Genomic DNA, 25,774 nt, shown 5'->3' with positions numbered 1-25,774 from the left:
TTAGATAAACTAATCATTTATTAAAACTCAAATTACTGATAACACTACACTAAGTTGCCTGAGGTTAACTTACATATATAAACTTATTTTTAAAAGTCCAGGACAAAATAGAAAATGATAAACTGTTATCCAAATCCAAAACTTTAGATTTTCTTTAAGTGCTAAATAGAATATGGCACTACTGTGACATTGAATTGGAAAGAAGGACTTTAGTCAAAGAAATAACCAAGAGTTATGAGTTAGAGTGATGCTCAGCTTACTATAGCTCAGACACAAAGCAAGGTTTAATCTAAAATGGCTCGACCAATTGTGCCAAAATGAACAGGCATCAATAAGGGTCAAGAAAGCTAAGAGAATTTTACAATTATCAGTTGGATAAATTTTAATAAAGTGTATTTTAGTTCCAGGTTGTAAGAGTATAAATAATGAGGCTCATTAATGTACAAAGTAAGATTTTCCTGTGTCGGGTTATACAATGTTAAAACTTTTGCTACTTGATTTCACTGACTTGCTGGCACATGTGTGAAGAGAAAAGTGTGTGATAGTACTGTGACATATTTGCCTCCTTCCCAATTTACTATGATGACCTTAACCCTCACATCGCCTTGTGGAATTTGATGTCATGAAGTGATAAGTCTAACAGTTATAGGCTGATGAGTGCCTGCTCTTTAAAAAGATGTATTCAAATGGCATGTCTATAACTTCTGCTATTATGTAGAACAAAATCAAACAAGGAATATTTTTAGATATTTTGACTATAATGTACTATACTATACTATAGCCATCTGCGTGATGACCTGCACTTAATGCTTTTGAACTCGGAGTTCATCCCTCACTCTGTATGCACTTAGATATTAGCTGATAGGTTCTATCTCCCTTGACAGTGTCATTCCATTGAATCCGTTCTTCAAAGTCCGAACATGATCACTTGGCTACTTAAAAATTGCGTCGAACATCAATTTGTATTGTACAAAAAGTTTATTCAGTAAGATTTTTGTAAACAATTGAGGTAAATGTACATTTACATCAACGTGTTTGTATATCAGAAAGTATATCTCAAGGCACTTCTTTTAAATATGCTGCTGTTCTGAGTGTATATTTGGGGTTCATTTCCCTGACTGGTCAAAGTAATCTTGCTCTGAATGAGATAATCCAATCATTTACAAATGAACGGTAGAGTAAAATGCTGCAGCTAAGTATAGTACTTACTGGTTTAAATGGAAGTTGGTGGTAACCTTTGTAGAATCCATTTTTGTATGCCTTTAAGGCTAACAGTTTTAAAACTAAAACATGCTAAATGTATGGCTGCAACCTACGAGATTGTTTTAACCCCATTTGAAGTCATTTAATTTGAGAAATACTGTCTGTAACACAATATTATTAAGACATTTTCCTTTAAGGATCCTTTTTTTTTTTCACTGAACAGTGTGTTTTACTCATATGTGCAAATCTTCAAATATTTACTAAAATGTAAACTTTAAGGACCAAGAAATAGCAACACAGTACATTGTACATTACAGTGGGGCAAAAATAAATTACATACATCTGGAAATGCTTTGATTTAATAAAAGTAAAATGCTTTTAGTGCTGCCATAAGTAAAAGTGTTGATCAGGCCTTTTATTTTAATATATCATTTTTGTAATTATTTATTTTAAGTTTATGTTTAAAAGGTAGTGAAGATAGAGTTAGAGATTCAGTCCTTTAAATGTCTAAGTGTTTTTCACTAGTTCTGAGTGATGGCCATATTTGTCAGGTTCATAATAAAACATTTTAACAGCTGCAGCAGTCACTAATGAGTAGGACCGTAAAAGTAACAAGTCTTTAAGCATTTTCCCCAATTACAAAATGCCTATAAGAAAATCTGAAATAAAAATCGTTTTCAACCAATTCCTTTTAAAAAAACAGCATTTTGTCATAAATAAACTCAAAAGGAAATGTTAAATTGCATGTGTACCACTGTATTCACATTACATTGTACATTAAATGCAGTAAAACTATCATGTGTATCTGAAGACAAACTGAAAGATATGTTAAAACTCTCCAAACTAATCTAGAAGTGTAGCATCAAATTTATAGATCAGTTACACTGTGCAAAAAAACAAAACAAAAAAAAACAACGTGTTCTTATTCAGACAGAAAACTACAATTAACTGATATTGTCAGTTCACAAAACAATCCCATCTCAACTGTGTAAATCAAATGCAGAGGCAGATGCTGGCTTCAAGAGATTATGAACAGGTCTTCTACAGTAAAAGATTTAAAAACTAAAAGCTTGTCCTGTTCCATATATTTTAACCTGAATGTAATTTTATCGTACATTGAATTGAAATATTGATATATTTCAATGATCTAGGACTGAATAATGTACTAGGTTTAGCAATAGGTAAGATTTTTGAAGAAACAAGTTGAAATGTAGTTTAAAAGATTGGTATTTAGTTATTTTTATCTACTGAAACTGTGTAGCAGTGCTAATTAAATCGAAGCTCTGAAACCATTAAACAAAAGAAAAAGACCACTGGTATTACTGACAATCAGTTTAAAACCAACTCTTTTATATGAAATATCCTATTTAAACAGTGCAGTAGATCATTGCCTCTTATCAATTCTGAATACCAAGCTTTTGATTTAATGTCTGGTAAATGATTTATATTTCCAAGATTTCGCTCCAAAGCTTCATGCTCAGATGTTATAATACACATATACAATCACAGTCAATAAACTGGGGCAGAACAAGGTAAAGGTTGTGATGCCAAAGCGGCTGCATTTAAGAAATTGTGATTATACAAAATGGTGTGGAAAAACAAATGTCATCCAGTGTTTTGCAATTAGGCATGCAGAAATGACTTGTTGTTGAGAGTAATCAGAAGAGAAGTTGTTTGAAACTGTTTTGCACTGACAAAAAGGCTACAGAAACTTAGCTACTCTTTACAACCATGGTGAGCAGAAAAGCATCTCAGGTCATCCCAGTGTCACAACAAAGCCTGTTCATGTTCAACATTCGCCAGAATTAACACGTGAAATCTGAGGCTATGGTGGGTGCAGGCTTACCAACATTTTTCAATCTTCTAATTTTTTTTGCAATTTTTTAATGTAGCCTTAGATATCTGTCCTTGTCTAATAGGAGAGAAGCCAATATGGTTTTTTTTTGCTTCACATCATTCTCATTCTAATCAAAACATTCTCATCAAACCATTTTTACATGCACATCTGCTGCTCACTGGAAGTTTTTTTTTTTTTTACAGCATTCTATGTAAACTCTTGAGACACTTGTATGCGAAACTCTCAGGTGATCTCCCGTTTCTGACATATTTAAACCAGGTCATCTAGCATTGACAGTCATGCTGTGGTCAAAGTGGCTGAGATAAATGTTCTTCCCATTCTAATATGAACACTTAATGAGACTCTTAATCTGCTGCCACATGATTGGATAATTGCATTAATGAGCAGGTTTACATGATTAATGAGCAGGTGTACATATATTACCATTGAACTGTTTCAATGTTTTAACAAAAAACGTGAACTGAATAAGCTCTCTTTTATCATATCACTGAACTGCCACATAACATCAGACACCATTCAAGTGCTATATATCAACACCACAACTCACTGATTGCACAGCTGTCAGGGTTTTATGTTTGTTTAATCCCCCTAGATAACATCCAGAATCCTGACTCTCATTTATATTTTCACATTATGTTTTTTTGCATTTCCTGCATCAGCTTTGCAATTAGGGTTATTAGACAGCCAGATCATTGTGCCTTGCTCTAATGCTGCTTGTTTTGCTTGCTCTGCTCATGCACCGGTGCTCAGTAAACATGCTTGGTGGCTCGTGCATCTCCACCGTAGTGGTGACGTGAGTCTCCTCTGGCTCACACATCCCACTACTCAAAAGGCCACCACTTGAGCTGGGAATGCTGGTAGCGGCTGCAACGTCTCTGGGTCGCTGCTCGTTATCACAGAAAGAGGCAGAGAAGGAGGAAGAAGTAGAGGGACCAATGGCCTTCTTTTCCATGGTTTGTTGTTCAGTGGCCAAATTGGCCCAGTTCTGCTCAGCAGCCAGCCTGTGGTTGTTGCTGCTGATGTAGAAAGAATTTGGCTCCTCATGCAAAGAATCAATCTTATACTCTGTTGTTACAGGAACTGACCCAGGCTGAAGGAAGGTTGCACTACCTGCTGCCAAACTGGTATATTTGGGAGGATAGGAAAGGCTAGCAGGGTCAGTTCTGGAGGCAGCAGGCATGGCTCCTGTCTCCACCATGTCAGTATGGGCTAGTGACTCTTGCCCAGGGTTGTATTCACTGCTGACACCCTGTTTGATTTTCTTCCATCCTAGATGATAAATTTCTAATAAATTCAGCACAAGGGACACGCAAGCCACCACAAGCATGAACAAAATGAAGATGGTTTTCTCTGTGGGTCTGGACAGGAAGCAGTCCACAGTGTTGGGGCAGGGCCACCGTGCACACTTATACAGTGGCTTGAGCTTGAAACCATAGAGAAAATACTGACCTAAAATAAAACCCACCTCAAACAGAGTCTTGAAAATGATGTTGAAGACGTATGTGCGCAACAAGGCACCCCTGATGCGGATTTTGCCATGCTCGTCTCTGATTGGTGTTTTTTCCTTTTTCGCACCTCCTCTTTCACCCTCCCCATTTCTATACAGGTTTTTCTCGTCAGGATGTCCTAGTGCCTTCAGCAGCAACTCCTCCTTCTCTTTGTGCTTATCCTCCATACGGATGATGTGCAGTATGTGTCCCAGGTAAATGAGCGTGGGCGTGGACACAAAGATGATCTGCAGCACCCAGTAACGGATGTGTGAAATGGGAAAGGCCTCATCATAACAAACATTTTCACAACCGGGCTGCTGAGTGTTACAGGTAAAGTCCGACTGTTCGTCACCCCAGACTTCTTCTGCTGCTGCCCCCAAAACCAGGATCCTAAAGATGAAGAGGACAGTCAGCCAGACTTTGCCAATTACCGTAGAGTGTTCTTGTGCATTCTCCAACAGCCTTCCAAGAAAGCTCCAGTCACCCATGCTTCACGATTTCTAACCTAAAAAGAAAGTGCAGTCTGGAGTGAAAATGCCCAAGGAGAGAGGAAAATAGTCAGGAAAGGGAAAAAAAAAGTCAAATGAACCTGTGTTTAATTATACATGAACATGAGCTGAACATAAACTTAACTGATTGTGCTAATACTAAAAACAGTGAATAATTTCGGCAAATTGGACTTACATAATCATTCCACACTAATTCACATAGCATTTCCCATCTCTGCATAAATTGTGGTTCTGTTCAAGCAGTCACTGTTTAGACAAACAAACAAAGATTAACAAGTCCAAAAGAATCCGAGAGAATTTCATTGTCCTAAAAGAGTTTTAGTAATTAAGAGTAATTATAAGTTTGGGATGCACTTTCTCTTCTTCTCCTGCATGCTCTCTCTCCCTCTCTCTCTCTCTCTCTCATATATATATATATATATATATATATATATATATATATATATATATATATATATATATATATATATATATATATATATATACACACACACACACACACACACACACACACACACACACACACACATGGATATCATCACAGACATACAGACAGTGCACTACTCTCTCACCTGCTCGCCTCACTGCTCAGCAGGTATGTGCTGAGATCGACACTATAATGTTCGAAAACATGTGAGCGCACTGAATAGACATTGCTGTGGAGAGCCATACAGGACATTCCTCCCAGAATTATATGCACTAATAGAATTTAGTAAATTTCAAAAGATATTACACAATTATGATAATTATGATGACATACCTACCCCTTACTTACACTACTATATTGTAAATATTTCTCAAACACCATCCGCTAGTATCATTATCTCAATCTGAATCAGCATCAACATTTTATAGTTGTCTGTCAAACAATTTTCAAATAAAATAAATTGAAAATATGAATAGAAAATGTATATATTTGAGAATATACAGGGAAACACTTTGTTACTTACAGAAGTCTCTGAATATTGCTGAAAAAATATATGATATAAAATCAACTATGCAACAAGCAAATCTATCAACTAAGTTTTGCAATGTATAATGCAAACATGCAGCAGTTTGTGGTTTGGAGTGGTTGACCTTTATTTCTTTAATTTCACTTTTTCTTTTACATTTTCTTGCTTGGTGTCAGTATAGACTGTATATTGACAAGCTCCGAAAACTATTCTGTGGTTCTTAAATATTTTAAGTGAATCATAGTAAGAACTGCATTAGAAATGCTTCTAATGTGAATTGAGACATCTTTCCAAAGCAGACTTTCACACCTCTGATCTTGAGTACCGTTCGTCTAGCAAGGAATAAAACTGCTTAGATCTAGTTTACTTTAGCTGAACAGAACAAAACAGAACAGAACAGAACAGGGTCCTTTAAATAAACGAATAAAGCTGTAAGTGTGTATATTAAATCAATGTTGTAATTATTATTATTATTATTATTATTATTATTATTATTATTATTATTAATAATAGAAGTGGTGGAAGTAGTAGTAGTAGTAATAGTATTATTACTAGTAGTTATTTTTTCTGTCTGTAAAATATTTTGTTTCTAAACAAGCAGAAATAAAAGTATTTATATTCAGTATTCAAATAAATCAATATTATTTTGTTTGTTTTAATTGATTGCTGGACTCCACAAAATCATTTGCCAACAATTTAGCATTAGTAGTTTTGGTAATTTAATCTTTACATCAAATATAAAATAAATTATAATAAATCAATAATACCAAGAATCTAGAAGCTTTTTCACAGTAGAGATGAAACTCGTTATGTCCAAACGGATTGTGCTAGATTTTCTTTTGTTCCCTTTCTGTATGGCGGAAATATAAATACTTTTTATTTCATACTTTTCTATCAGTTTTTCTTTTAGTGGCATTCAACTAAACATGGTTAAAACCCATGTAGGCCACGGACTTAAAAATGATTCAGAAAGTAACTATGTGTTTAGACATTCTTTAAGTTGGAGATGCCAAAAGGAGCTGCAGAATTTCACTGATGCTAACATTAGACTGAGCAGATGCCCCCCCTCTCCCCCCTCTTCCCTCTCTCCCACCCAAACCCAAATTACAAACCCGGCTTACCAAACTGTTAAGAAACGAGTCGCTCAGTTCATTCTTGCACACACTTTTTCAGGCGTGGACTCGAGGTCAGATGTGAGCGGAACCATCTAATGTTTAGTGAAGAGACGAGTGAGGAGTCGGTGATTAGTGAAGCGCGGCTGAGTCCCACTGCAGGCCATCGCGCCTCTCTCCTGCCTCACTGCGCACCACCACCAGTGACCAAGAGAGCCAGGAGCCCCGGTGCGCGCGACCACGCCCCCTGCCACACGCGCTTTATCTCACACACTCACACACACGCACGCACACACGCGCGAGCAACAAAAAAATAAATAAAAAATTGCTATAAAAATGTCATAAGTATTTTCAGTTCATGTGTTAAAGTCTGCATATCGCCATTTACTGAACAGGTGAATATCAGGATACCTTTCTATTTATAGAAATAAAGCGCACATAATAACTACATCCAACTAAGTGCAGGTCCCAATATAAGTTGAAGGACAAATAAAAAAACAACACATTAGAAATAGACTTATTAGGATTTTATATAACTGTTAATAGGAAATGTTGGCGAGAGAAATTTTGCAACAATGTCATGGATATGCAAATTAATTCAAAGCAAAAATAGATAAATCGGAATGAAATCGAATTTATTTCTGCAAACATACATATATACATACATACTGTTGCAAACACTGGCATGTTTACATACCTCTTTATGTTATAATAACAGAACTATCTGCGCTCGCGAGAAAAAGTGTCTTCAGGTTATTTGGTTGTACATTTGATTATTTTTATTGATGATTTATGACTATGATTTCTGATGATTATATATAATATTAATGCTCCATACACACACATACTCCAAACCTGCCTGTCACTGTTGCAAACCATGTGATGCTAATCATTTAAAAATCACAGACCCTTCAACAAAGATCTTAGGAATTAGTTTTTTCAGTCTGTGAGAAACAAAACCCATCATACTCACACATCCAGCATGCAAGTATTTTTTTTATAATAATTTGATCATTTTTAATATTTTTTTATAGGCTACACAGACTTGCTCACTTTTATATAAAATATAATAATGGTTTGTATGCAATTGTACAACACAAGGCAAAAACTGTCACATGTTCAAGTTCCACATTATAGCGTTTTTATCTGTACAGTCATTAAGGCCCACTGGCATAAAGCTTTGGATTTTCCCTGAACCCAAAAACACTCAATCCAACTGATGAAAGGCTTTTCATGTGTTTTGAGAAAAGGGAAAACAAACCAGGGATGTGATAATGTACCTTGCCATACTGGAACCTCCAGTCCACTGTGAGCCTCTGTTGTTGTGGTTAGAAGAAAGCACAAAAGCTTGAAAAACATTTGACAAAATACAGTATATAGACACAATCATTCACTAAGGCAAGTTGTAAAAAGGTCAGCAAAACGTACAACTATTAACAAATGTTTTCGTATGCAATAAAAAAAATGCAGCTTGTAATACAATTGGCAAATTATTTCAGCTTATTGCAACTTTTATATAAATGTTTATGCAGATATAAAAACCACATTCATCACCTGCACAAATGCAGATTAAAGCAAAACATGATGTTCTATAAGATATAACTTGGTGCCAATATATGATATCTAACCAAGCATGGAAATTACAAAAAACAAAACAAAAAACACTGCATTTGAAGATAAAATGTAAGCAAAAAATGCTCTCAAAACAGACTCTTTGCAAATATATCATCCAATCGGTCTACAAAAGTTATGCTGCCTGCAAAAAAAGACTGGATTGGTATAAGAGCATTTTAAGCTGTCTGTCTGATTAGACAATAAAATTTTTTTTTTATTATTTTTTTTAGACAATATTAAATCTACACACTGAATAACCAAGCCGGCATGGTAAATGTAATGTATTTAGTGACCACTAGGGGTCATTGATTTTTCCCCAAATGAGAATACAAGTGTGTAAACAAAAAAGGTAAATAAAAACAAGGCCACACTTTAACCAGTACTAAAGGTGTTTAAACGTTCATCACCAAACGCCTAATACTTTTTCTCAAGAGATCAAACTGGAATATTACAGAAATAGTACAATTGCATTAATGTTCTTTAATTTTTGCGCTGTTCATACAATGGAAAAATAAATCGAGTTGAACCTGTGAAAAACACTAGAAATCTTATACAGATTTGCTATTAATTGACTCAGAGACTGATGAAAGCAACACCTCATTCTTTTTGTTCTGCAAAAGAGCCACATCTTTAGACATGTCTGATGAGTGGGCATATGAATGCCTCCTTTTGGTTCTAGATAAGCATCTCATCAATGCCTTAATGACCAGATAGACCAGCTCTGCTACATTGAGCACAATGCACAAAGCTGAAGATCCCACCATGAAAATTGTGAAAACTGTCTTCTCTGTTGGTCGCGATATAAAACAGTCAACTTTATTTGGACAAGGCCACTGTTCACACTTGACAAGACGTGGCATCTGGAAGCCATCGTAGACAAAGTAGAGGGCGTACATGAAGCCAGCTTCAAAGAGGAGCCTGAAAAACAGGCTACAAGTGTAGGTCCACCACAACGAGCCTGTAATGGGCAATCGTCTCTTCTTCAGACCCTCCAGGTCTTCCTCCTTTGCCTTGTCACCCTTGCATGCAATGAGTTCTTTTCTGACACCACGCTTGCGATACGCCACGTGCATGGCCACCATTAGAGCCGGGGTAGAAACAAAGATCAGCTGTAGGCACCAGAGACGGATGTGAGAGACTGGGAAGAAGTGGTCATAGCAGACATTTTTGCAACCTGGCTGCTGTGTGTTGCAAGTAAAGTCTGACTGCTCATCTCCCCAGACGCTTTCGGCGGCCAGCACCAGGATGGTGATGCGAAAAATGAAAAGAACTGAGAGCCAGATCTTTCCCAGGCTAGTGGAGTGTTTGTTTACTCCTCCTAGTTGGCTATAAAGTGCTGCCCAACTCATCTTGCTTGCTGCTGAACACTAAACCTGCGGGCAAAAAATAAATAAAATGTCAAGTAGGCACACTAGTGTGATACCTTCCCTTTCTTTCTCTGGAAATCATAGACAACAATTACTTTAACAGTGACTGGTTAATTACCTAAATGTGCGTTAATTGTATGTATAACATATATTCATTTTATGGTGTTGCACTGTGGGACTGCAATTCTTTGGCAAGGAGAGCAGATATATATATATATAGATATATATATATATATATATATATATATATATATATATATATATATATATCTGTGTGTGTGTGTGTGTGTGTGTGTGTGTGTGTGCTGAAGATGAAGCAATGATAATAAAATAAGCATAGAAACAAAATAAAAAAATATTCTTGTTAGAATAGAATATTTAATTTTAAACATAATACGTGTGTCATGCTTTTAAAGGAAAATTCGAACTGATAAAATGGGGCCAGATTAAGTACTTTCCGAAAAAAGTTTTACACTCTCAGATAAAGAAATTAAAAAATAATACAAAATAAATAAATAAAATGCGGTCTGATATCTTTCCCGTCTCTGAGAAACTTGCCGGATAAAAGAAACATCGGAGAAATTTTATCCGCAAATATGAACCCAGTTAAGCCGAATTCACTCTGCACTTCCATTCTATATTTAATGTTATTTTAGTTTTTTTTAAACAAGTGACAAAACATTTTATTTTAAATTTTCAGTTTTCAGAGTTGAAGAAAATAGGTCCCCAATAGGAATTAAGGTTTTAAAGTTATAGAAAAACAGAGTTTAAAGCTTTTATACATTATTAGTTTGATACAAACAGAAAGCAGTATAAGAATGCAGAAGCTGTACTGAGTTTTCTCTTACCTGTGTATAGACACTTCAGTAGAGCGCACACATCTTCAGAAAGCGCAGAAAGCGGGTTAATGAGCGGCGGAGTGAGCGCCTCTGCTTTAATGCCTCTCAGGCTGCACCTGCACTCTCGGGGTGGAGCCTCAACCATCGCTCTTTCATAGATTCGCTATCAGTTCTCTTGTACACACCATTAATACCTTTAAACCCAAATGCCTTTACATAACAAAACATAGGTGATACTTAATATATAGTAAAGGATCATTTACAGTACAGGGTACACCAACAACAGGCCTGTTATATAACTAATTCCTAAATGACATAGGAGCTTAACATTACTAACATGGCTCGATATTAGACATGCTTCAGCATCTTAATGACATTATAAAAAAAAAAAATTCTATACACCACAAAAGGAGTACTGTACAGTGTGCTTATCTTCAGAAAATGTCTAAAATAAATACACACATTGTGCATAACTATGGCTATTCACAAAATATTTTTCTTTTCTAAGAAAATAACATGAAAATGAACTCATTCACTGCAACTCACACTTAAATCATGTGCCAGTTTCAAGTCAAGGGAGATAAAATGTAGCTAAACAACACGCTTGCAATTCAAAAATGCTAACTCACCATATAAAAACAATTTACCAACACACATCAGTTTTTTTTTTTTTTTTATTGTAAGAAGGGTCAGGCTTGGTTTTTAAACAAAACATCATATTAAGTCTTTTGATAGTCATAGTGTCCGTTTTCAGTTTCAAATGTACCGAATACAGACGTCCTGGTGGTTAAACAGTATTCCTGTCTCAGTTAAACTTCAATGCCTTATTTTGTGAGACTATGAGTAAGGGACCAGAAGTCATTCATTTCTTAAGCTTAGCCAGCCCCATCAAAAACTGATCCCTTCTTTCTCGTCTGGCAGAGAGATGCTCCTGGTCACTTGGGATGAGCTCACAGATCTCCTGAATGGATAAGAAAGGCAAGGTTACAACAAAGACCCATCTAATAAAATGCAAACATAAAAAAAAGGTTTTGTCTGTAAAAACAAAGACAACACATACTTGATTGATTCTAGTTGCTGCCTCTCCATCAAACTCAGGAACAGGCCCAAAACTAGATAGAACTCTCTTCATGCCCTGCCGATAGCGAGCAAGGTAGTCTTCAAAACCTAAAGGTACAGGGAAGATGCATATTACATGCCTGCTATAATTTATTGCATGTTGAACCAAACGTGTTTTATTAAATAGTTTTACATTTCATGATACACAAATGTATTTAAAAGGTTTATATTATAAAAAACTCCCGTATTTTAAACTAAAAATGTCAACAAAAGAAATTAAAAATCTTCAAAACTTTTATTACCCCAAATAGCTCTAACCTGTTGTTCGGTCTAGGCTAAGCAACATCTAGAATGACTTAGCGGTTTTACAAACTTAATTCTTAAGTGTCTTGTATACTTTATCCTTGTTGCACAGAATTCTGAAGTGCGACTCAAATGACTATCAGATGGGCTTGGATGCTTACAGGAGACTCTAACAGAAAGACAAGAATCTGGTCAGTTCTTCCCTTATAAGCAGCAACTTGAATTAACATAGATTTGCTTACTTTTACTGGAATATAAACGTTTTATTTTAATATGAGGCTGTAGTTTTCAGGGCCATATTAAAAAACAGACGAATCAAAATTCATGTTACTTTTACGTAACATGGACTGACCAACTGCAGAGAGATCAGTATTTAAACAACCATCAAAAGAGGGTCTTGTTTTCACATGACTTTACAGAGCAAGGCTAACCTGCATATTTCACACTGCCTTCTAATATTCACCATGAACATGTGGCCTACACACACACACACACACACACACACACACACACACACACACACACACACACACACACACACAATCCTTTTTTTTTTATACGTTTTTTTAAATATAAAAAAAGTAGCCAAAATGTCCCCACAATGTCAAAATTCATTAGACAGTCGCATTCTTTTAGGGACCTCATCAAGATATACAAATCTTTCTTTCTTTCTTTCTTTCTTTCTTTCTTTCTTTCTTTCTTTCTTTCTTTCTTTCTTTCTTTCTTTCTTTCTTTCTTTCTTTCTTTCTTTCTTTCTTTCTTTCTTTCCACACACACTAACCATGCGAGTCACACAGTAATGTAAACAGTCACATGTATGAAGTTATTCATTCTTACCTGAGATCCTACAAGAAAGCAAGGCCTCTTTCTGCTATGATTTGTCCATTATACTTTTACATAAGTACGTTTATGGATACTTGCCATTTGGTGCATTCAGATGCATAGTTTCAATTGGACCAATGAAAGCGTAGCGCATGCCCAGCCCCTCTGACATCACCAGATCAATATCCTTTACTGAGATCACATTATCCTAGACACAGAAACATCACAACTCAGTTAAAAGTTAACCTTTATTTGACAATGGTGTAATGTAAGAACGACATGCTGGTTTAGTGATTATCTGGGTCTACACATAGTACTTTCAGTTTATCAGAGTCTACATTCAGAACTTCCTAGTCTTTTCTCTGTATGGCAAATTTATTCTGATCCCACCGAGTGAGCAGAAACCAGTGACAGTCTTTCCTTTTTATCCCAATAGAAGAGCACTAAAACAGGTCCTGATGTATTAGATTTCCCTCATCATCTAATTCTGTGCCATGGGAACAAAGGGACGGTATCAAGGGAAGTGTGGTAGTGCCAAGCTCTGGGTCTGCTCTGCACTCAGATTACCTTAAGCTACAGATACCTGCTGCATGACCGGCTTGAAATCAAAGCTTGGACACAGACCTAGTAAAAGTGGGAGAGATTGGGAGGGGGACAGGGTGGTCTTTGTTCATTTCCTGTAGCCAACAACGAACCCGTTATATCACTGGTGCTGGGCGACGGACTGACTGTGGGAGTCGAGAAAAGAGGCAGTAATCACCGGAGGCAACCGGTAGCTTTCTCAGCTGCTCCTTTTTCCAGTACTGGCTCTCTCTCAACAATTCTTGAACTCTCTATGCAACTGTGTAGAGTTGGTAAATCCTTTGAGTCAACTGGATAACCAAATGAATGTCTCTTAAAATGCAATTTGTTCATGTAATTTATTATAAAAGAAGTATTTATGAACCCCCACCACACAGTTCTTTTTTACCGAACTGCTTGAAGATTTATTTACTAAACAATTGTATCATTATTGGTACCCAATAGTGTGTTTCTATGCTGTGTTACTTTAGCTCATGTGTCCTTAACTGACCACAAATTTTACAGTGGGCTAGTATTTGTATTTATGCAACTATACTGTATACTTTTTTTTGACAGTTTGTTTCCACCCAACATAAAGGTTTGTAAATTTCCAATAATGATTTCCAACAATGAAGACTTCTAATGACTTCTTTTGTAGAACTAAGTGTTTCTTTCACATTAGCTTTACAGGAAAACCACTGCTCATTAATCTTAATATAACGGAAAAGAGGGGAGTGGTGGCTCCAGCGGTTAAGGCGCTGGGTTACCGATTGGAAGGTCGGGGGTTCAAGCCCCGGTATCACCAAGCTGCCACTCTTGGGCCCTTGAGCAAGGCCCTTAACCCTCTATGCTCCAGGGGACCCTTACAAGAAAAATAAATCAAGGACTGTGATGTCGGAGCGACGTGGGGCCGCCTTCCTGTGGGCTCACCACCTGCAGGAGGGACCGTAAGGGACCGGTGCTGAGAGGATTGGGCAGCAGTCGAAGGCGGGGGCTTGACAGCCCGATCCCTGGACACGGAGAAGTGTCTGGGGAATCTGCTTAGACTGCTGCCCCCGCGACCCGAATTACAGATAAGCGGGAGAAGATGATATGATATGATATATAACGGAAAAGCTGGAAATGCAAAGATGCCACATACTTTTTCAATCAGTGACCTTGACTGCTTGTAAAATATTGTTTTCTCCACATTTTTATTTTTACATTTTAATAAACCAAAGTCTATATTTTGTGTATGTTGCAGCCATAAAATTACCTTATTTTTTCCTAAAAATGGTACATTTCCTAACATGTGTTTTCTGTTCTGTGTGAATAAAACATGGGTTTATGAGATTTGCTAATTATATTCAGTGGTGTAAAAAAAAGTGTTGGCCCCCTTCCTGATATCTTATTTTTTTTGCATGTTTGTCACACTTGAAAGTTTCAGATCATCAAACTAATTTAAATATTAGTGAAGGATAACACAAGAGAACACAACATGCAGTTTTTAAATTAAGGTTTATATTATTAAAGGAAAACAAAACTACATGGTCCTGTGTGAAAAAGTGTTTGCCCATAAACCTACATTTAGCAGCAACAACTGCAATCAAGCGTTTGTGATAACTTGCAATGAATCTGTAACAGCGCTGTGGAGGAATTTTTATCTACTCATCTATGCAGAATTGTTGTATTTCAGACACATTAAAGGGACTTTGACTAGGCCACTCCAAAGTCTTCATTTAGTTTTTCTTCAGCCATTCAGAGGTGGACTTGCTGGTGCGTTTTGGATCAATGTCTTGCTGCAGAACCCAAGTTCGCTTCAGCTTGAGGTCAGGAACAGATGGCTGGACATTCCCCCTCAGGTTTTTTTGGTAAACAGCAGAATTCATGGTTCCATTCATCACAGCAAGTCTTCCAGGTCCTGAAGCAGCAAAACAGCCCCAAAGCATCTCACTACCACCACCATATTTTACTGTTGGTATGATGTTAAAAAGTTCAGCTTTTGTCTAGTTAGTCCACAGAGTATTTTTCCAAAAGTCTTGGGGATCATCAAGATGTTTTCTGGCAAAACTCAGACGAGCCTTTATGTTCTTTTTGCTCAGCAGCGGTTTTCGTCTTGGAACTCTGCCTTGCAGATCATTTTTGCCCAGTCTCTTTCTTATGGTGGAGTCATGAACACTGATCTTAACTGAGGCAAGTGAGTCCTGCAGTTCCTTTGGGTGTTGTTGTGGGGTCTTTGTAACCTCTTGGATGAGTCGTCGCTGTGCTCTTGGGGTAATTTTGGTCAGCCAAATGGGAAGGTTCTCCACTGTTCCATGTTTTTGCCATTTGTGAATAACGGCTCTTACTGTGGTTCGCTGGAGTCCCCAAGCTTTAGAAATGGCTTTATAACCTTCTCCAAACTGATAGATCTCAATTACTTTTTTCCTCATTTGTTTCTGAATTTCTTTGGATCTCGGCATGATGTGAGGATTTTTTTGGTCTACTTCACTTTGTCAGGCAGGTCCTATTAAGAGATTTCTTGATTGTGAACAGGTGTGGCAGTAATCAGGTCTGGGTGTGGCTAGAGGATAATGAAACTCAGGTGTGATAAACCACAGTTTTGACAGGGGGCAAACACTTTTTCACACAGGGCCATGTAGTTTTAGAATTAGTTTTTCCTCATAAAAAAAAAAAAAAAAAAACACCCTTTATTTAAAAAACGCACTGTGTTTACTTGTGTTTTCTTTTACTAATATTTGAATTTGTGTGATATCAAACATTAAAGTGTGACAAACATGCAAAATAATAAAAACTCAGGAAGGGGGCAAACACTTTTTCACATCACTGTATAGACACACACACATATCAATACTGACCTTAACAGACAGAAAATATAATGTCAAAGAAATACAGCAAAAAAAAAAAAAAGGTTTACTCAATGCATTGTTAGAATGATTTGAACATGTTTTTCAAAGGGTTACAGTAACATTTTTCTGCCTATAAACTGTGTGCTAAACACAGACATCACATTTTCATTAGAAAGACTACCGTTTTCAGACAGCACATTACTCTTCAGTGAATTTGTAATAACTTCAAAAAAAACACTAAGCTTTCTTTTGCAAACCGTCAGGCTAAACCAGATTGCTCATGCTCTTATTGCACAAGTCAATGCACCAAGTCTGATAATGCTTTAGGCAAACAAGCAGGACAATAAACAAAAGGTAATGACATCACAACATTCCACACCTTGATGCAATCCCTTTCTTTTGCTAATGCACAATGCTATGTGTACAATACAATACAATAACCTGTCTGCAAAAGTGCGAATACCCCTTTATAATGCGGGAATGTGACTATGCTTAAAATGAACATATTACCAATTACATTCAGTTCATACAACTTCAAATCACTGAACCAATTCTGAGTAACCCCAAATTCAACAAATTAGCAACTTACAGACGAAGTATAGGATGTCATTTTTGAAATGTAACAATCCGGACAGGGGCACGGAAGAAATTTTAAAAGATCTGATGTACTGTACCCTAAAACACTGTAAAGTCCATAATCAGGAATGACATTTAATAACTGTTTAAAAAATTTGTCAATTTTAATCACTCATATTATACAGTGAGGAAAATAAGTATTTGAACACCCTGCTATTTTGCAAGTTCTCCCACTTAGAAATCATGGAGGGGTCTGAAATTGTCCTCGTAGGTGCATGTCCACTGTGAGAGACATAATCTAAAAAAAAAAATCCAGAAATCACAATGTATGATTTTTAAACTATTTATTTGTATGATACAGCTGCAAATAAGTATTTGAACACCTGAGAAAGTCAATGTTAATATTTGGTACAGTAGCCTTTGTTTGCAATTACAGAGGTCAAACGTTTCCTGTAGTTTTTCACCAGGTTTGCACACACTGCAGGAGGGATTTTGGCCCACTCCTCCACACAGATCTAGATCTGTCAGGTTTCTGGCCTGTCGCTAAGAAACGCGGAGTTTGAGCTCCCTCCAAAGATTCTCTATTGGGTTTAGGTCTGGAGACTGGCTAGGCCACGCCAGAACCTTGATATGCTTCTTACAGAGCCACTCCTTGGTTATCCTGGCTGTGTGCTTCGGGTCATTGTCATGTTGGAAGACCCAGCCTTGACCCATCTTCAATGCTCTAACTGAGGGAAGGAGGTTGTTCCCCCAAATCTCGCCAATACATGGCCCCGGTCATCCGCTCCTTAATACAGTGCAGTCACCCTGTCCCATTGCAGAAAAACACCCCCAAAGCATGATGCTACCACCCCCATGCTTCACAGTAGGGATGGTGTTCTTGGGATGGTACTCACTCCAAACACGTTTAGTGGAATTATGACCCAAAAGTTGGTCTCATCTGACCACATGATTTTCTCCCATGACTCCTCTGGATCATCCAAATGGTCATTGGCAAACTTAAGACGTGCCTGGACATGTGCTGGTTTAAGCAGGGGAACCTTCCGTGCCATGCATGATTTCAAACCATGACGTCTTATTGTATTACCAACAGTAACCTTGGAAACGGTGGTCCCAGCTCTTTTCAGGTCATTGACCAGCCCCTCCTGTGTAGTTCTGAGCTGATTTCTCACGTTCCTTAGGATTATTGAGACCCCACGAGGTGAGATCTTGCATGGAGCCCCAGTCCGAGGGAGATTGACAGTCATGTTTAGCTTCTTCCATTTTCTAATGATTGCTCCAACAGTGGACCTTTTTTCACCAAGCTGCTTGGCAATTTTCCCGTAGCCCTTTCCAGCCTTGTGGAGGTGTACAATTTTGTCTCTAGTGTCTTTGGACAGCTCTTTGGTCTTGGCCATGTTAGTAGTTGGATTCTTACTGATTGTATGGGGTGGACAGGTGTCTTTATGCAGCTAATGACCTCAGACAGGTGAATCTAATTTAGGATAATAAATGTAGTGGAGGTGGACATTTTAAAGGCAGACTAACAGGTCTTTGAGGGTCAGAATTCTAGCTGATAGACAGGTGTTCAAATACTTATTTGCAGCTGTATCATACAAATAAATAGTTTAAAAATCATATATTGTGATTTCTGGATTTTTTTTTTTTAGATTATGTCTCTCACAGTGGACATGCACCTACGATGACAATTTCAGACCCCTCCATGATTTCTAAGTTCACTGAAGGGGAACAAAATCTGTCACTGGTTTGTCTAATGACATAATCTAACAGACATGATTTGTTGAAGTTATTAGTTTTTACTGTGAGTGGAATTACTGCTATTATAAATAAACAGCTGATAGTCTTGCCAAGCTGGTCACTCAGCTTTACACTCAGGTTAATTAGCATGAATTGAGTTAAGCTCAAGGGCTTCTTTGATATCTGTTTTGCACACTGGATAGGTTATCTCATGCAGCACATCTTGACATGTGTTTACTGTAAAAGTTGGATGCAAATCTGAGGTACAGAAATGGTTTTTGGTTAAGGATTCTTTTGAAACTCTTGAGCTAAGAGAAAAAAATGCTTTTTAAATTATTCTTTACAAAATAACCCAATTTATTAACTATACAAATGTATATTAGGATGACAAGGCATAACAAAAGAACTGTAACTTGAGAGAATTAGCATGCATGCTCACAAATAAGCCAAGATCACACTTTATCTGATCTATAACCAGAGAAGGCTGTGGCCATTAAACAGTAAACTTTGCACAGTCCAAATGTGAACATCTAAATGGAACTACTGGCAAGCAAACACAAGCTCGTATTCCACACCCTGATGACAAAAGATCACAAGTTAAAGCCCTGCTTCTTGAACAGCATAAGTACAACACAAATAAACCAACCATTCCGATTTTGATTTGCCGGTGTGTTGGGGATCATCGTCTTGATTTATGATTAAATTTCTGCCTACCTTTAGCTGATGGACAAAAGGCCTCACATTTATCTCAAGAATATTCTATAAAGTGAAGTTTATTATTGTCTCAAGTTTTTCAGGTCTTGCGGCTGCAAAACATGATTCCTTCACCCACCATGCTTGACATTCGTGAGTTTATTGTGGTAATATGCAGTGCATTGTTTTCAGGTGCTGTGCATGATGACCCAAACCCATTGATGCCTCCGAATTCTTTTTGAAGAGAAGGGGATTTTACTTTGCTGCTTTTTCAGGAAGCATTTCTTTCTGATTGTGCTGTATTTAACACAAATGTGTGCTTACAGAGGCTTGTAGGATATATGATGTAGTTCTTTTTTCTTCACATCTCTGTGTCATATTTTCTGATTAAATTTGTTGAGATGTGCACTTTTAGGAGGATTGGCAACGTTCCATTTGTATCCCTATTGATCCCTATCTCTCTACTGTCAAATGGTGAATTTCAAATTCTGGATTCAAATTGTCATATTTTGTAAATGCCTTTATAGAGTAATTCGACAAACAACAGCTTCTCTGAGGTCATGAATGATGACCTTTATCCTTGGAAAGATGCAGACACACCAGCAGGATAAAAAGTGCTCCAAAAAGGTTTATGGACACCAGAGCACAAGATTTTTCTGTGCTTTTTAAACAATAATAAAAAAATAAAAATAAACATAGGGCCTCATTATTTGTTCTAACAATCTCTAACAATTTCTTTCTACGTTTGAACTCTAAAAGAGCTTGACTGCTTGCAAGGATTGCTAATATTTAGGGTGCTTCTAATACATGTTAGCCTGAGACAAAAAGCCCCAGTGGGAGCAAAGAAAAGTCAAGTGCTTGGCAAATTTCACTTCAAGAAAAAGTTAGTTAAAAGATTGGTATCTTTAATCTCTAATGTTACATGATACTCTTGTGTCCTTTGTAACAAATTGAGTAGGGTCTGGGAGGTCCCTTCACTACTATATCTTTTGCTCATCCTTTAAGAAGCACATAAATAGATATAAATCCAAACGTATTACATTTTAACTCTGTATAATCAGGAATTCATTACATCAGTATTGTGTATATCCATATACACACTAGAACCAACATCAAATCAATCATAAGGCAGCAGTGCAATGCATAAAATTATGCAGTCACAAGCTTCATTTATGGTTCTCATTTTTGTGATTTAGGAGGTGACATGGTTGTCTCAAATATTTAAGAATCTGCTAAACCCCTGAGAATCTCATGCAAAACTACCCTCAAGAGTTTTGGCTCTTTGCATATTTGCATGAATGCGCAAGGGTAAAGGTGGTGCTTAAAATTAAAATGGTACGCTGGTAAATTAATATGATAGATTGAAAGATACAGACACTGCAAAATATCTGTATGATGTAATGCTCAGACCACTTCTAATTATACTTACTTTAACCAGTCTCCAGCATTCCGCTATAATGGCATACTGTACTCGATTTAGTGCAAAGCCATCAATCTCCTTCCTGAGGCGTACAGGTGCCTGCCCCACCTCAGTCATCAAGTCGAATGCCACGTCCATAGCCGTAGGAAGGGTCTCAGGGTGAGGAACCAGCTCCACCAGACGAACATAGTAGGGTGGGTTCACCTGTCAGTTGAAAAATGCACACTAAATCATAGAAACACAAACCTTACCTCAGGGAAAATGCATTTGAGACATTGTTGTGTTTGGTGTTGGGAATGATAATATTTAATGCTCTGCATTAATCAATGACCCAGTAAACATGTAACTGTAAACCATTCACATTTTGGTACACAGACACTTTAGTAGCCCTGAACTCTGTACAAGATGGAAATATACTCTGGATGCAACAGCAGTCACACAAACATTATGCATGTGCACACTCCTTTATAACCTAGGATGAATTCATCATAACCAATGAACATTCTGGCATGTTTTTGGGAAGTGGTAGAAAAACCAAAGTACCTTCAGGAAACTTTTACTGAAACAGGGAGAACAATCAAAATTCAGCAAGAGCAGTAATTCTAGCTCGGGATTAAAACCCAGACATTGGAGCTGTAAAGTGACAAATCCTAGCCGCTATCATACATTCCTCTGAGGACTCCTGTACAAATAACTGTGTTACAGTGCAAACTTCACTGACCGGGTGGGATATAATACAGCGTTTTGGGTTCTGGACTAAAGAGAAGACGTCGCTGGGCATCAGACACGAGGTGGAGCTGCTCAGAATAGTGTCCTCACACACGTGATTTTCCACGGCCTGGAAAACAGTCTGCTTGGCTTGTAGGTCCTCAAAAACACACTCCTAATAAGCAACCATACACAGATTACGGAAAAACATTTCACATATGTAAATAAAGCATAACTAGAAGGAATAGCGTGTGACATCAGTGTTTTTAGCCAATAAATGTAATTTAATAATATTACAAATTTTACAACAATATTTTTTTTTTCTGATTTTATACTAAAACCATACATGCTGATAAGATTTAGCTGCCAAAATAATTTTCTCGTTCTAATCACATTCCTTGAACTGTCATAAGATTAAAGGCTAAAAAACCTAAACTCTTCCCTGTGTGGTTAATATGTTAATTATCAAACCACACAAAAACAGAGATTGGATATAAGTCTGACATAACATTTTAAACCATCGTTTAAGTTTCATTTCCTGTTAGAACTTGAACTTTTCTGATACTCATTCACAACCAAACAAACATGATTGAGAATGAAAAGCTCCCACAGATATATGGAAAGCCTAGTCATGTAACCTTGCACATCTCTCTGCGTTGGTACTAGCCAGGGAAAACAAGAAGTCATTGATTCATACCCATTCTATCAGCCATCTCTTACAGCAGCATACACCACTTTGTACATCACTACTATTTTCGCTTTGTCAGTACTTGTGTCCATAATTAAAGCACTCAATTAAAGCTATTTATTCAGACAGTTGCCAAGAAGTGCAAAACACATTAACAAATCAGAAAACAAATTAACAAATTCGAAAACACTAAGAAATGCAAAAACAAAAATAAAAAATGCAAAAACAAAATAACAAATCTGAAAACAAAACGACAAGTCAGACAAACCGGAAAAAGGTAGGTATAGTTTGTGAATGGAACACTTACCGATCATTGGACGAGACACCTGTCATTCAAGATATACAGGAAGTATGAAATCTCGTAACTTTGTTTCTTGTACATGTGTAAAGTTCTCGTTTACTTTCAACTATTTTTTATTTCGATTAGTGCACCTTTAAATATAAGAAAATACAGAAGTAAACAAAAGCAAGCAAGGAGAAACTGGAATTAATTCAAAGCTACTTTGAGGAAGGACATTCATATGCAGTGATGTTGGAGATGCTGCAGTATATCATGACATAAAGATTAGTTTGTACACATTTACACATACGTTCCAACTCTCTCCTGCTGCAGACTGTAACTTCAGACGCTTTATGGTCTGATATCCATAACTGGCTTTACCCAAAGGTTTCCCATCTAAGACATTTCACTGTGAATTACATTATCTTTGGACTTGTAATGAACAATAACAAAGACGACTTTCTTGTTAATAAAATACTTCTGATGGGAACATTTTATATACACAAATTGAAATACTTGAAAGTCCAAAAAAACTACGTTTTTTGCATTTTATAATGAGTTTATTTCTTTCACAAAAGCCCTTAAAGTGATTAAAAAGAAAAATTCAATTCTACTTTTGTCCTTTATAGAAAAATATTTATTTAATCATATTATTTATCTATTTTTTTTCCCTCTTTCCCCTAAATATATGTTTATATGTTTGTATTTTCATGCACCTGTTCTGTGTATTGTAATGTAAATTGTATTTGTTTTTGCCACGTTGTTTGTATATGGCTGATTGCTTAATTAAAAAAAAGTAAAAAAAAAAAGACTTGTACTTCCTGTATATCTTGAATGACAGGTCTCTTGTCCAATGATCGGTAACTGTCCCATTCACAAACTATACCTACCTTTTCCGGTTTGTCTGAATTGTGTTTTCGGATTTGTTATTTAGTTTTTGGATTGGTTAATTTGTTTTTGCATTTCTTATTTTGTTTTCGGATTAATTATTTTTTTTTATATTTCGGATTTGTTCTTGTTTTTTGACTAATTGCTTAATAAAAAAAAATTTTTTAATACATTTTAAAAAAGACTGCTGTACTTCCTGTATATCTTGAATGACAGGTCTCTTGTCCAATGATCGGTAACTGTTCCATTCACAAACTATACCTACCTTTTCCAGTTTGTCTAATTTGTTAATTTGTTTTCTGATTTGTTAATGTGTTTTGGACTTCTCGGCCACCGTATTATAGTCATGTACTCACAATGAAGTAAGTGTCAAATTTTAATGTGTAACAAAAGTGGTGATTGACTATAAGTTAGAGGTTTATACATTTTTAATCTCCTTCTATCCATAATTTTTTAGTTGTTCCCTGACCAGGATTGGCATACCAGAATAACTTGCATAAAAAGAGAATACTTGACGGATTTGTGGTTCAAATCAAGTGTACCTGAACAAAAAATGCTCCCTCTAGTGCCTGGGATAGGTCATCATGACTGCTCAGTAGATTCAACTGCTCTGTAGCACTGAGCTTTCCCCTAAGCATGTGAGCTTCCCGAAGCTCTTCCATTTGCTTCCTGCACAAATACAAAGACAAAATGTTTTTTTTGTGTGTTCATTCTGCCCACAGGGTCATTTTATAGGGGACTCAATTCATTTCACTTCACTTTATTAAGACAAACACATAATGAGTTATGGCCTCCACGGATACCAGTTCTCAAACCCATTTAAACAGCTTTATGGGGGTGATGTATTTCATAAATGCTCTCCACAAAGGCCATCACAACACCAATTAGGAGAATATTGTGTAAAGAATTAGTGTTTATGAATCTATTCGAGTTCCAGAGACGTGTAGACTCTTTGCTATGACACATTGCAGCTGTACTGATAGCTTCTGGTGGCTCAACACTTTAACACACTGTATGTCATTTAATAGTATCTTTCATTTAATTCATCAAGCTTTCTGATCATTGTGTCAAACATTAATTGATAGGCTAGGATTGAGACTTTAAACCAATTTAGCAAGACATTATTTATTAATTTATTTTTAAATATCAAAGCCAGTGTATACTGAAAATGATTTATGTGCTGCCACTTCAAAAGATAATTAATTCACGTACAGCTTTGGTCACTGATTTCTACCAGTTTGTCACAGACCTGATTTCTGCAATGGCCCCTGACGCTTGTCCTGGCTGATTGTCATAGATTTTAACCCTGTAGCCTCCGCTTAAAAACACCATGGCCCAGGAGCGGCCAATCAGCCCACTGAAACAGAAAACCATCAAGCCTTGTGTTATTTCAAATAATATTACATTAGCTGTAAGATCCATGCGTAATGAGTGGGGTTACTTGCACAAGCCTTAGGACTACAGTTGCCATGAACAGTTTTTGTGTCAATTAGTAAATAGAGGATGATCCTAATGATAGACTGTGTTTGTTTAGGGTCAGATTCACTATCAAAACTTACCTTAGACATCCCTTAACAATGATAAAACTATAATGTTTGGACATTCAGTATCACCCAGATAAAGATGGGCTCTTTTGAGTGTGGTTCCCCTCAAGGTTTCATCCTCTTACTGATTTATACATTTAAAAGATATGTTCATTACCTTTTTATATACAAATATAATTTAATTATCTTATCATCTTAAATAATTGCTCCAGGCTATTTTTCCAAATGAAAACCAAATCTGCCAAAAAACCTCAACAGGTATTTAAGTATAATGTATAGTAGTGTAGCAGTGGATGCAAGAAGTGCAATATATTATTCCATCATGACCAAGGACCACACAATACTATTAGGAACATGCACATAACACACACTTATTTGGTTATCAGTCCAATTGCAAAATATACATCAATATCAAAGGTCAAGGGGGAAAAAACACAAATGGGGCAACTGCAACTCGACAGATTGCACTGTTGCTATTACTCGATATTGTTAGATTTAAAAATGCTATTAGATTCCTCACCTTCCTACCACTGTAATAATGTTCCCATTAGATGAAGACATTGTGTTAACAATGTTAAAAAGCTTTTACAAACACCGCTAAACACACTGTAAATTCAGCTGCACTTCACACCAAAGCAAAACTCCAACACAGTTTTGTGAATCATGTGGTCAAAGGCGGTACTTCCAGGCGTCTACGGAAGCCTACATGTGGCAAATTAGTT

At 36.7% G+C, this 25,774-nt stretch overlaps 3 protein-coding genes across 9 annotated transcripts; all 3 read right to left on the bottom strand.

Moving 5' to 3' along the window:
* Positions 1-959: 959 nt before the first annotated feature.
* gja3 (gap junction protein, alpha 3) lies at positions 960-7,355 on the bottom strand. 7 transcript variants are annotated; one of them, XM_083537882.1, is made up of 5 exons: positions 7,135-7,355; positions 6,011-6,028; positions 5,633-5,674; positions 5,236-5,306; positions 960-5,074 (listed from the first exon to the last, which is right to left on the bottom strand). In XM_083537882.1, exon 5 carries the CDS (start codon positions 5,037-5,039, stop codon positions 3,738-3,740), a length of 1,302 nt encoding a protein of 433 aa, XP_083394008.1. In that variant the 5' UTR covers positions 5,040-5,074; positions 5,236-5,306; positions 5,633-5,674; positions 6,011-6,028; positions 7,135-7,355; the 3' UTR covers positions 960-3,737. The 7 variants fall into 7 exon arrangements, with proteins under 7 accessions (XP_083394008.1, XP_083394010.1, XP_083394007.1 ...); XM_083537884.1 differs by lacking the exon at positions 5,633-5,674; XM_083537881.1 differs by lacking the exons at positions 5,633-5,674; positions 6,011-6,028.
* A 783-nt stretch (positions 7,356-8,138) lies between these two features.
* gjb8 (gap junction protein beta 8) lies at positions 8,139-11,323 on the bottom strand. The gene is made up of 2 exons (XM_083536049.1): positions 10,955-11,323; positions 8,139-10,112 (listed from the first exon to the last, which is right to left on the bottom strand). The coding sequence occupies exon 2, from the start codon at positions 10,086-10,088 to the stop codon at positions 9,288-9,290; it is 801 nt and encodes a 266-aa protein (XP_083392175.1). The 5' UTR covers positions 10,089-10,112; positions 10,955-11,323; the 3' UTR covers positions 8,139-9,287.
* A 446-nt stretch (positions 11,324-11,769) lies between these two features.
* On the bottom strand, positions 11,770-25,746 carry cryl1 (crystallin, lambda 1). Its single transcript, XM_083536026.1, has 8 exons — positions 25,573-25,746; positions 24,758-24,865; positions 24,051-24,177; positions 21,666-21,827; positions 20,954-21,148; positions 13,229-13,337; positions 12,006-12,112; positions 11,770-11,906 (listed from the first exon to the last, which is right to left on the bottom strand). Exons 1-8 carry the CDS (start codon positions 25,611-25,613, stop codon positions 11,808-11,810), a joined length of 948 nt encoding a protein of 315 aa, XP_083392152.1. The 5' UTR covers positions 25,614-25,746; the 3' UTR covers positions 11,770-11,807.
* Positions 25,747-25,774: the final 28 nt, after the last annotated feature.

The sequence above is a fragment of the Silurus aristotelis genome (assembly GCF_946808225.1).
Source record: "Silurus aristotelis genome assembly, chromosome: 3".
Taxonomy (NCBI): domain Eukaryota; kingdom Metazoa; phylum Chordata; class Actinopteri; order Siluriformes; family Siluridae; genus Silurus; species Silurus aristotelis.
This window is presented reverse-complemented; position numbering and strand designations above follow the sequence as displayed.

What these genes read in the sequence shown, in the direction of transcription:
- gja3 (XM_083537882.1), bottom strand. Translation starts at nt 5,039, where the DNA reads ATGGGTGACTGGAGCTTTCTTGGAAGGCTGTTGGAGAATGCACAAGAA.
- gjb8 (XM_083536049.1), bottom strand. Translation starts at nt 10,088, where the DNA reads ATGAGTTGGGCAGCACTTTATAGCCAACTAGGAGGAGTAAACAAACAC.
- cryl1 (XM_083536026.1), bottom strand. Translation starts at nt 25,613, where the DNA reads ATGTCTTCATCTAATGGGAACATTATTACAGTGGTAGGAAG. An exon ending in AGGGAGCATTTTTTGTTCAG is followed by an intron (nt 21,828 to 24,050) that starts GTACACTTGATT and finishes GTTGCTTATTAG; the next exon opens with GAGTGTGTTTTTGAGGACCT. An exon ending in AATGCTGGAGACTGGTTAAA is followed by an intron (nt 13,338 to 20,953) that starts GTAAGTATAATT and finishes TTCTGTGTCTAG; the next exon opens with GATAATGTGATCTCAGTAAA.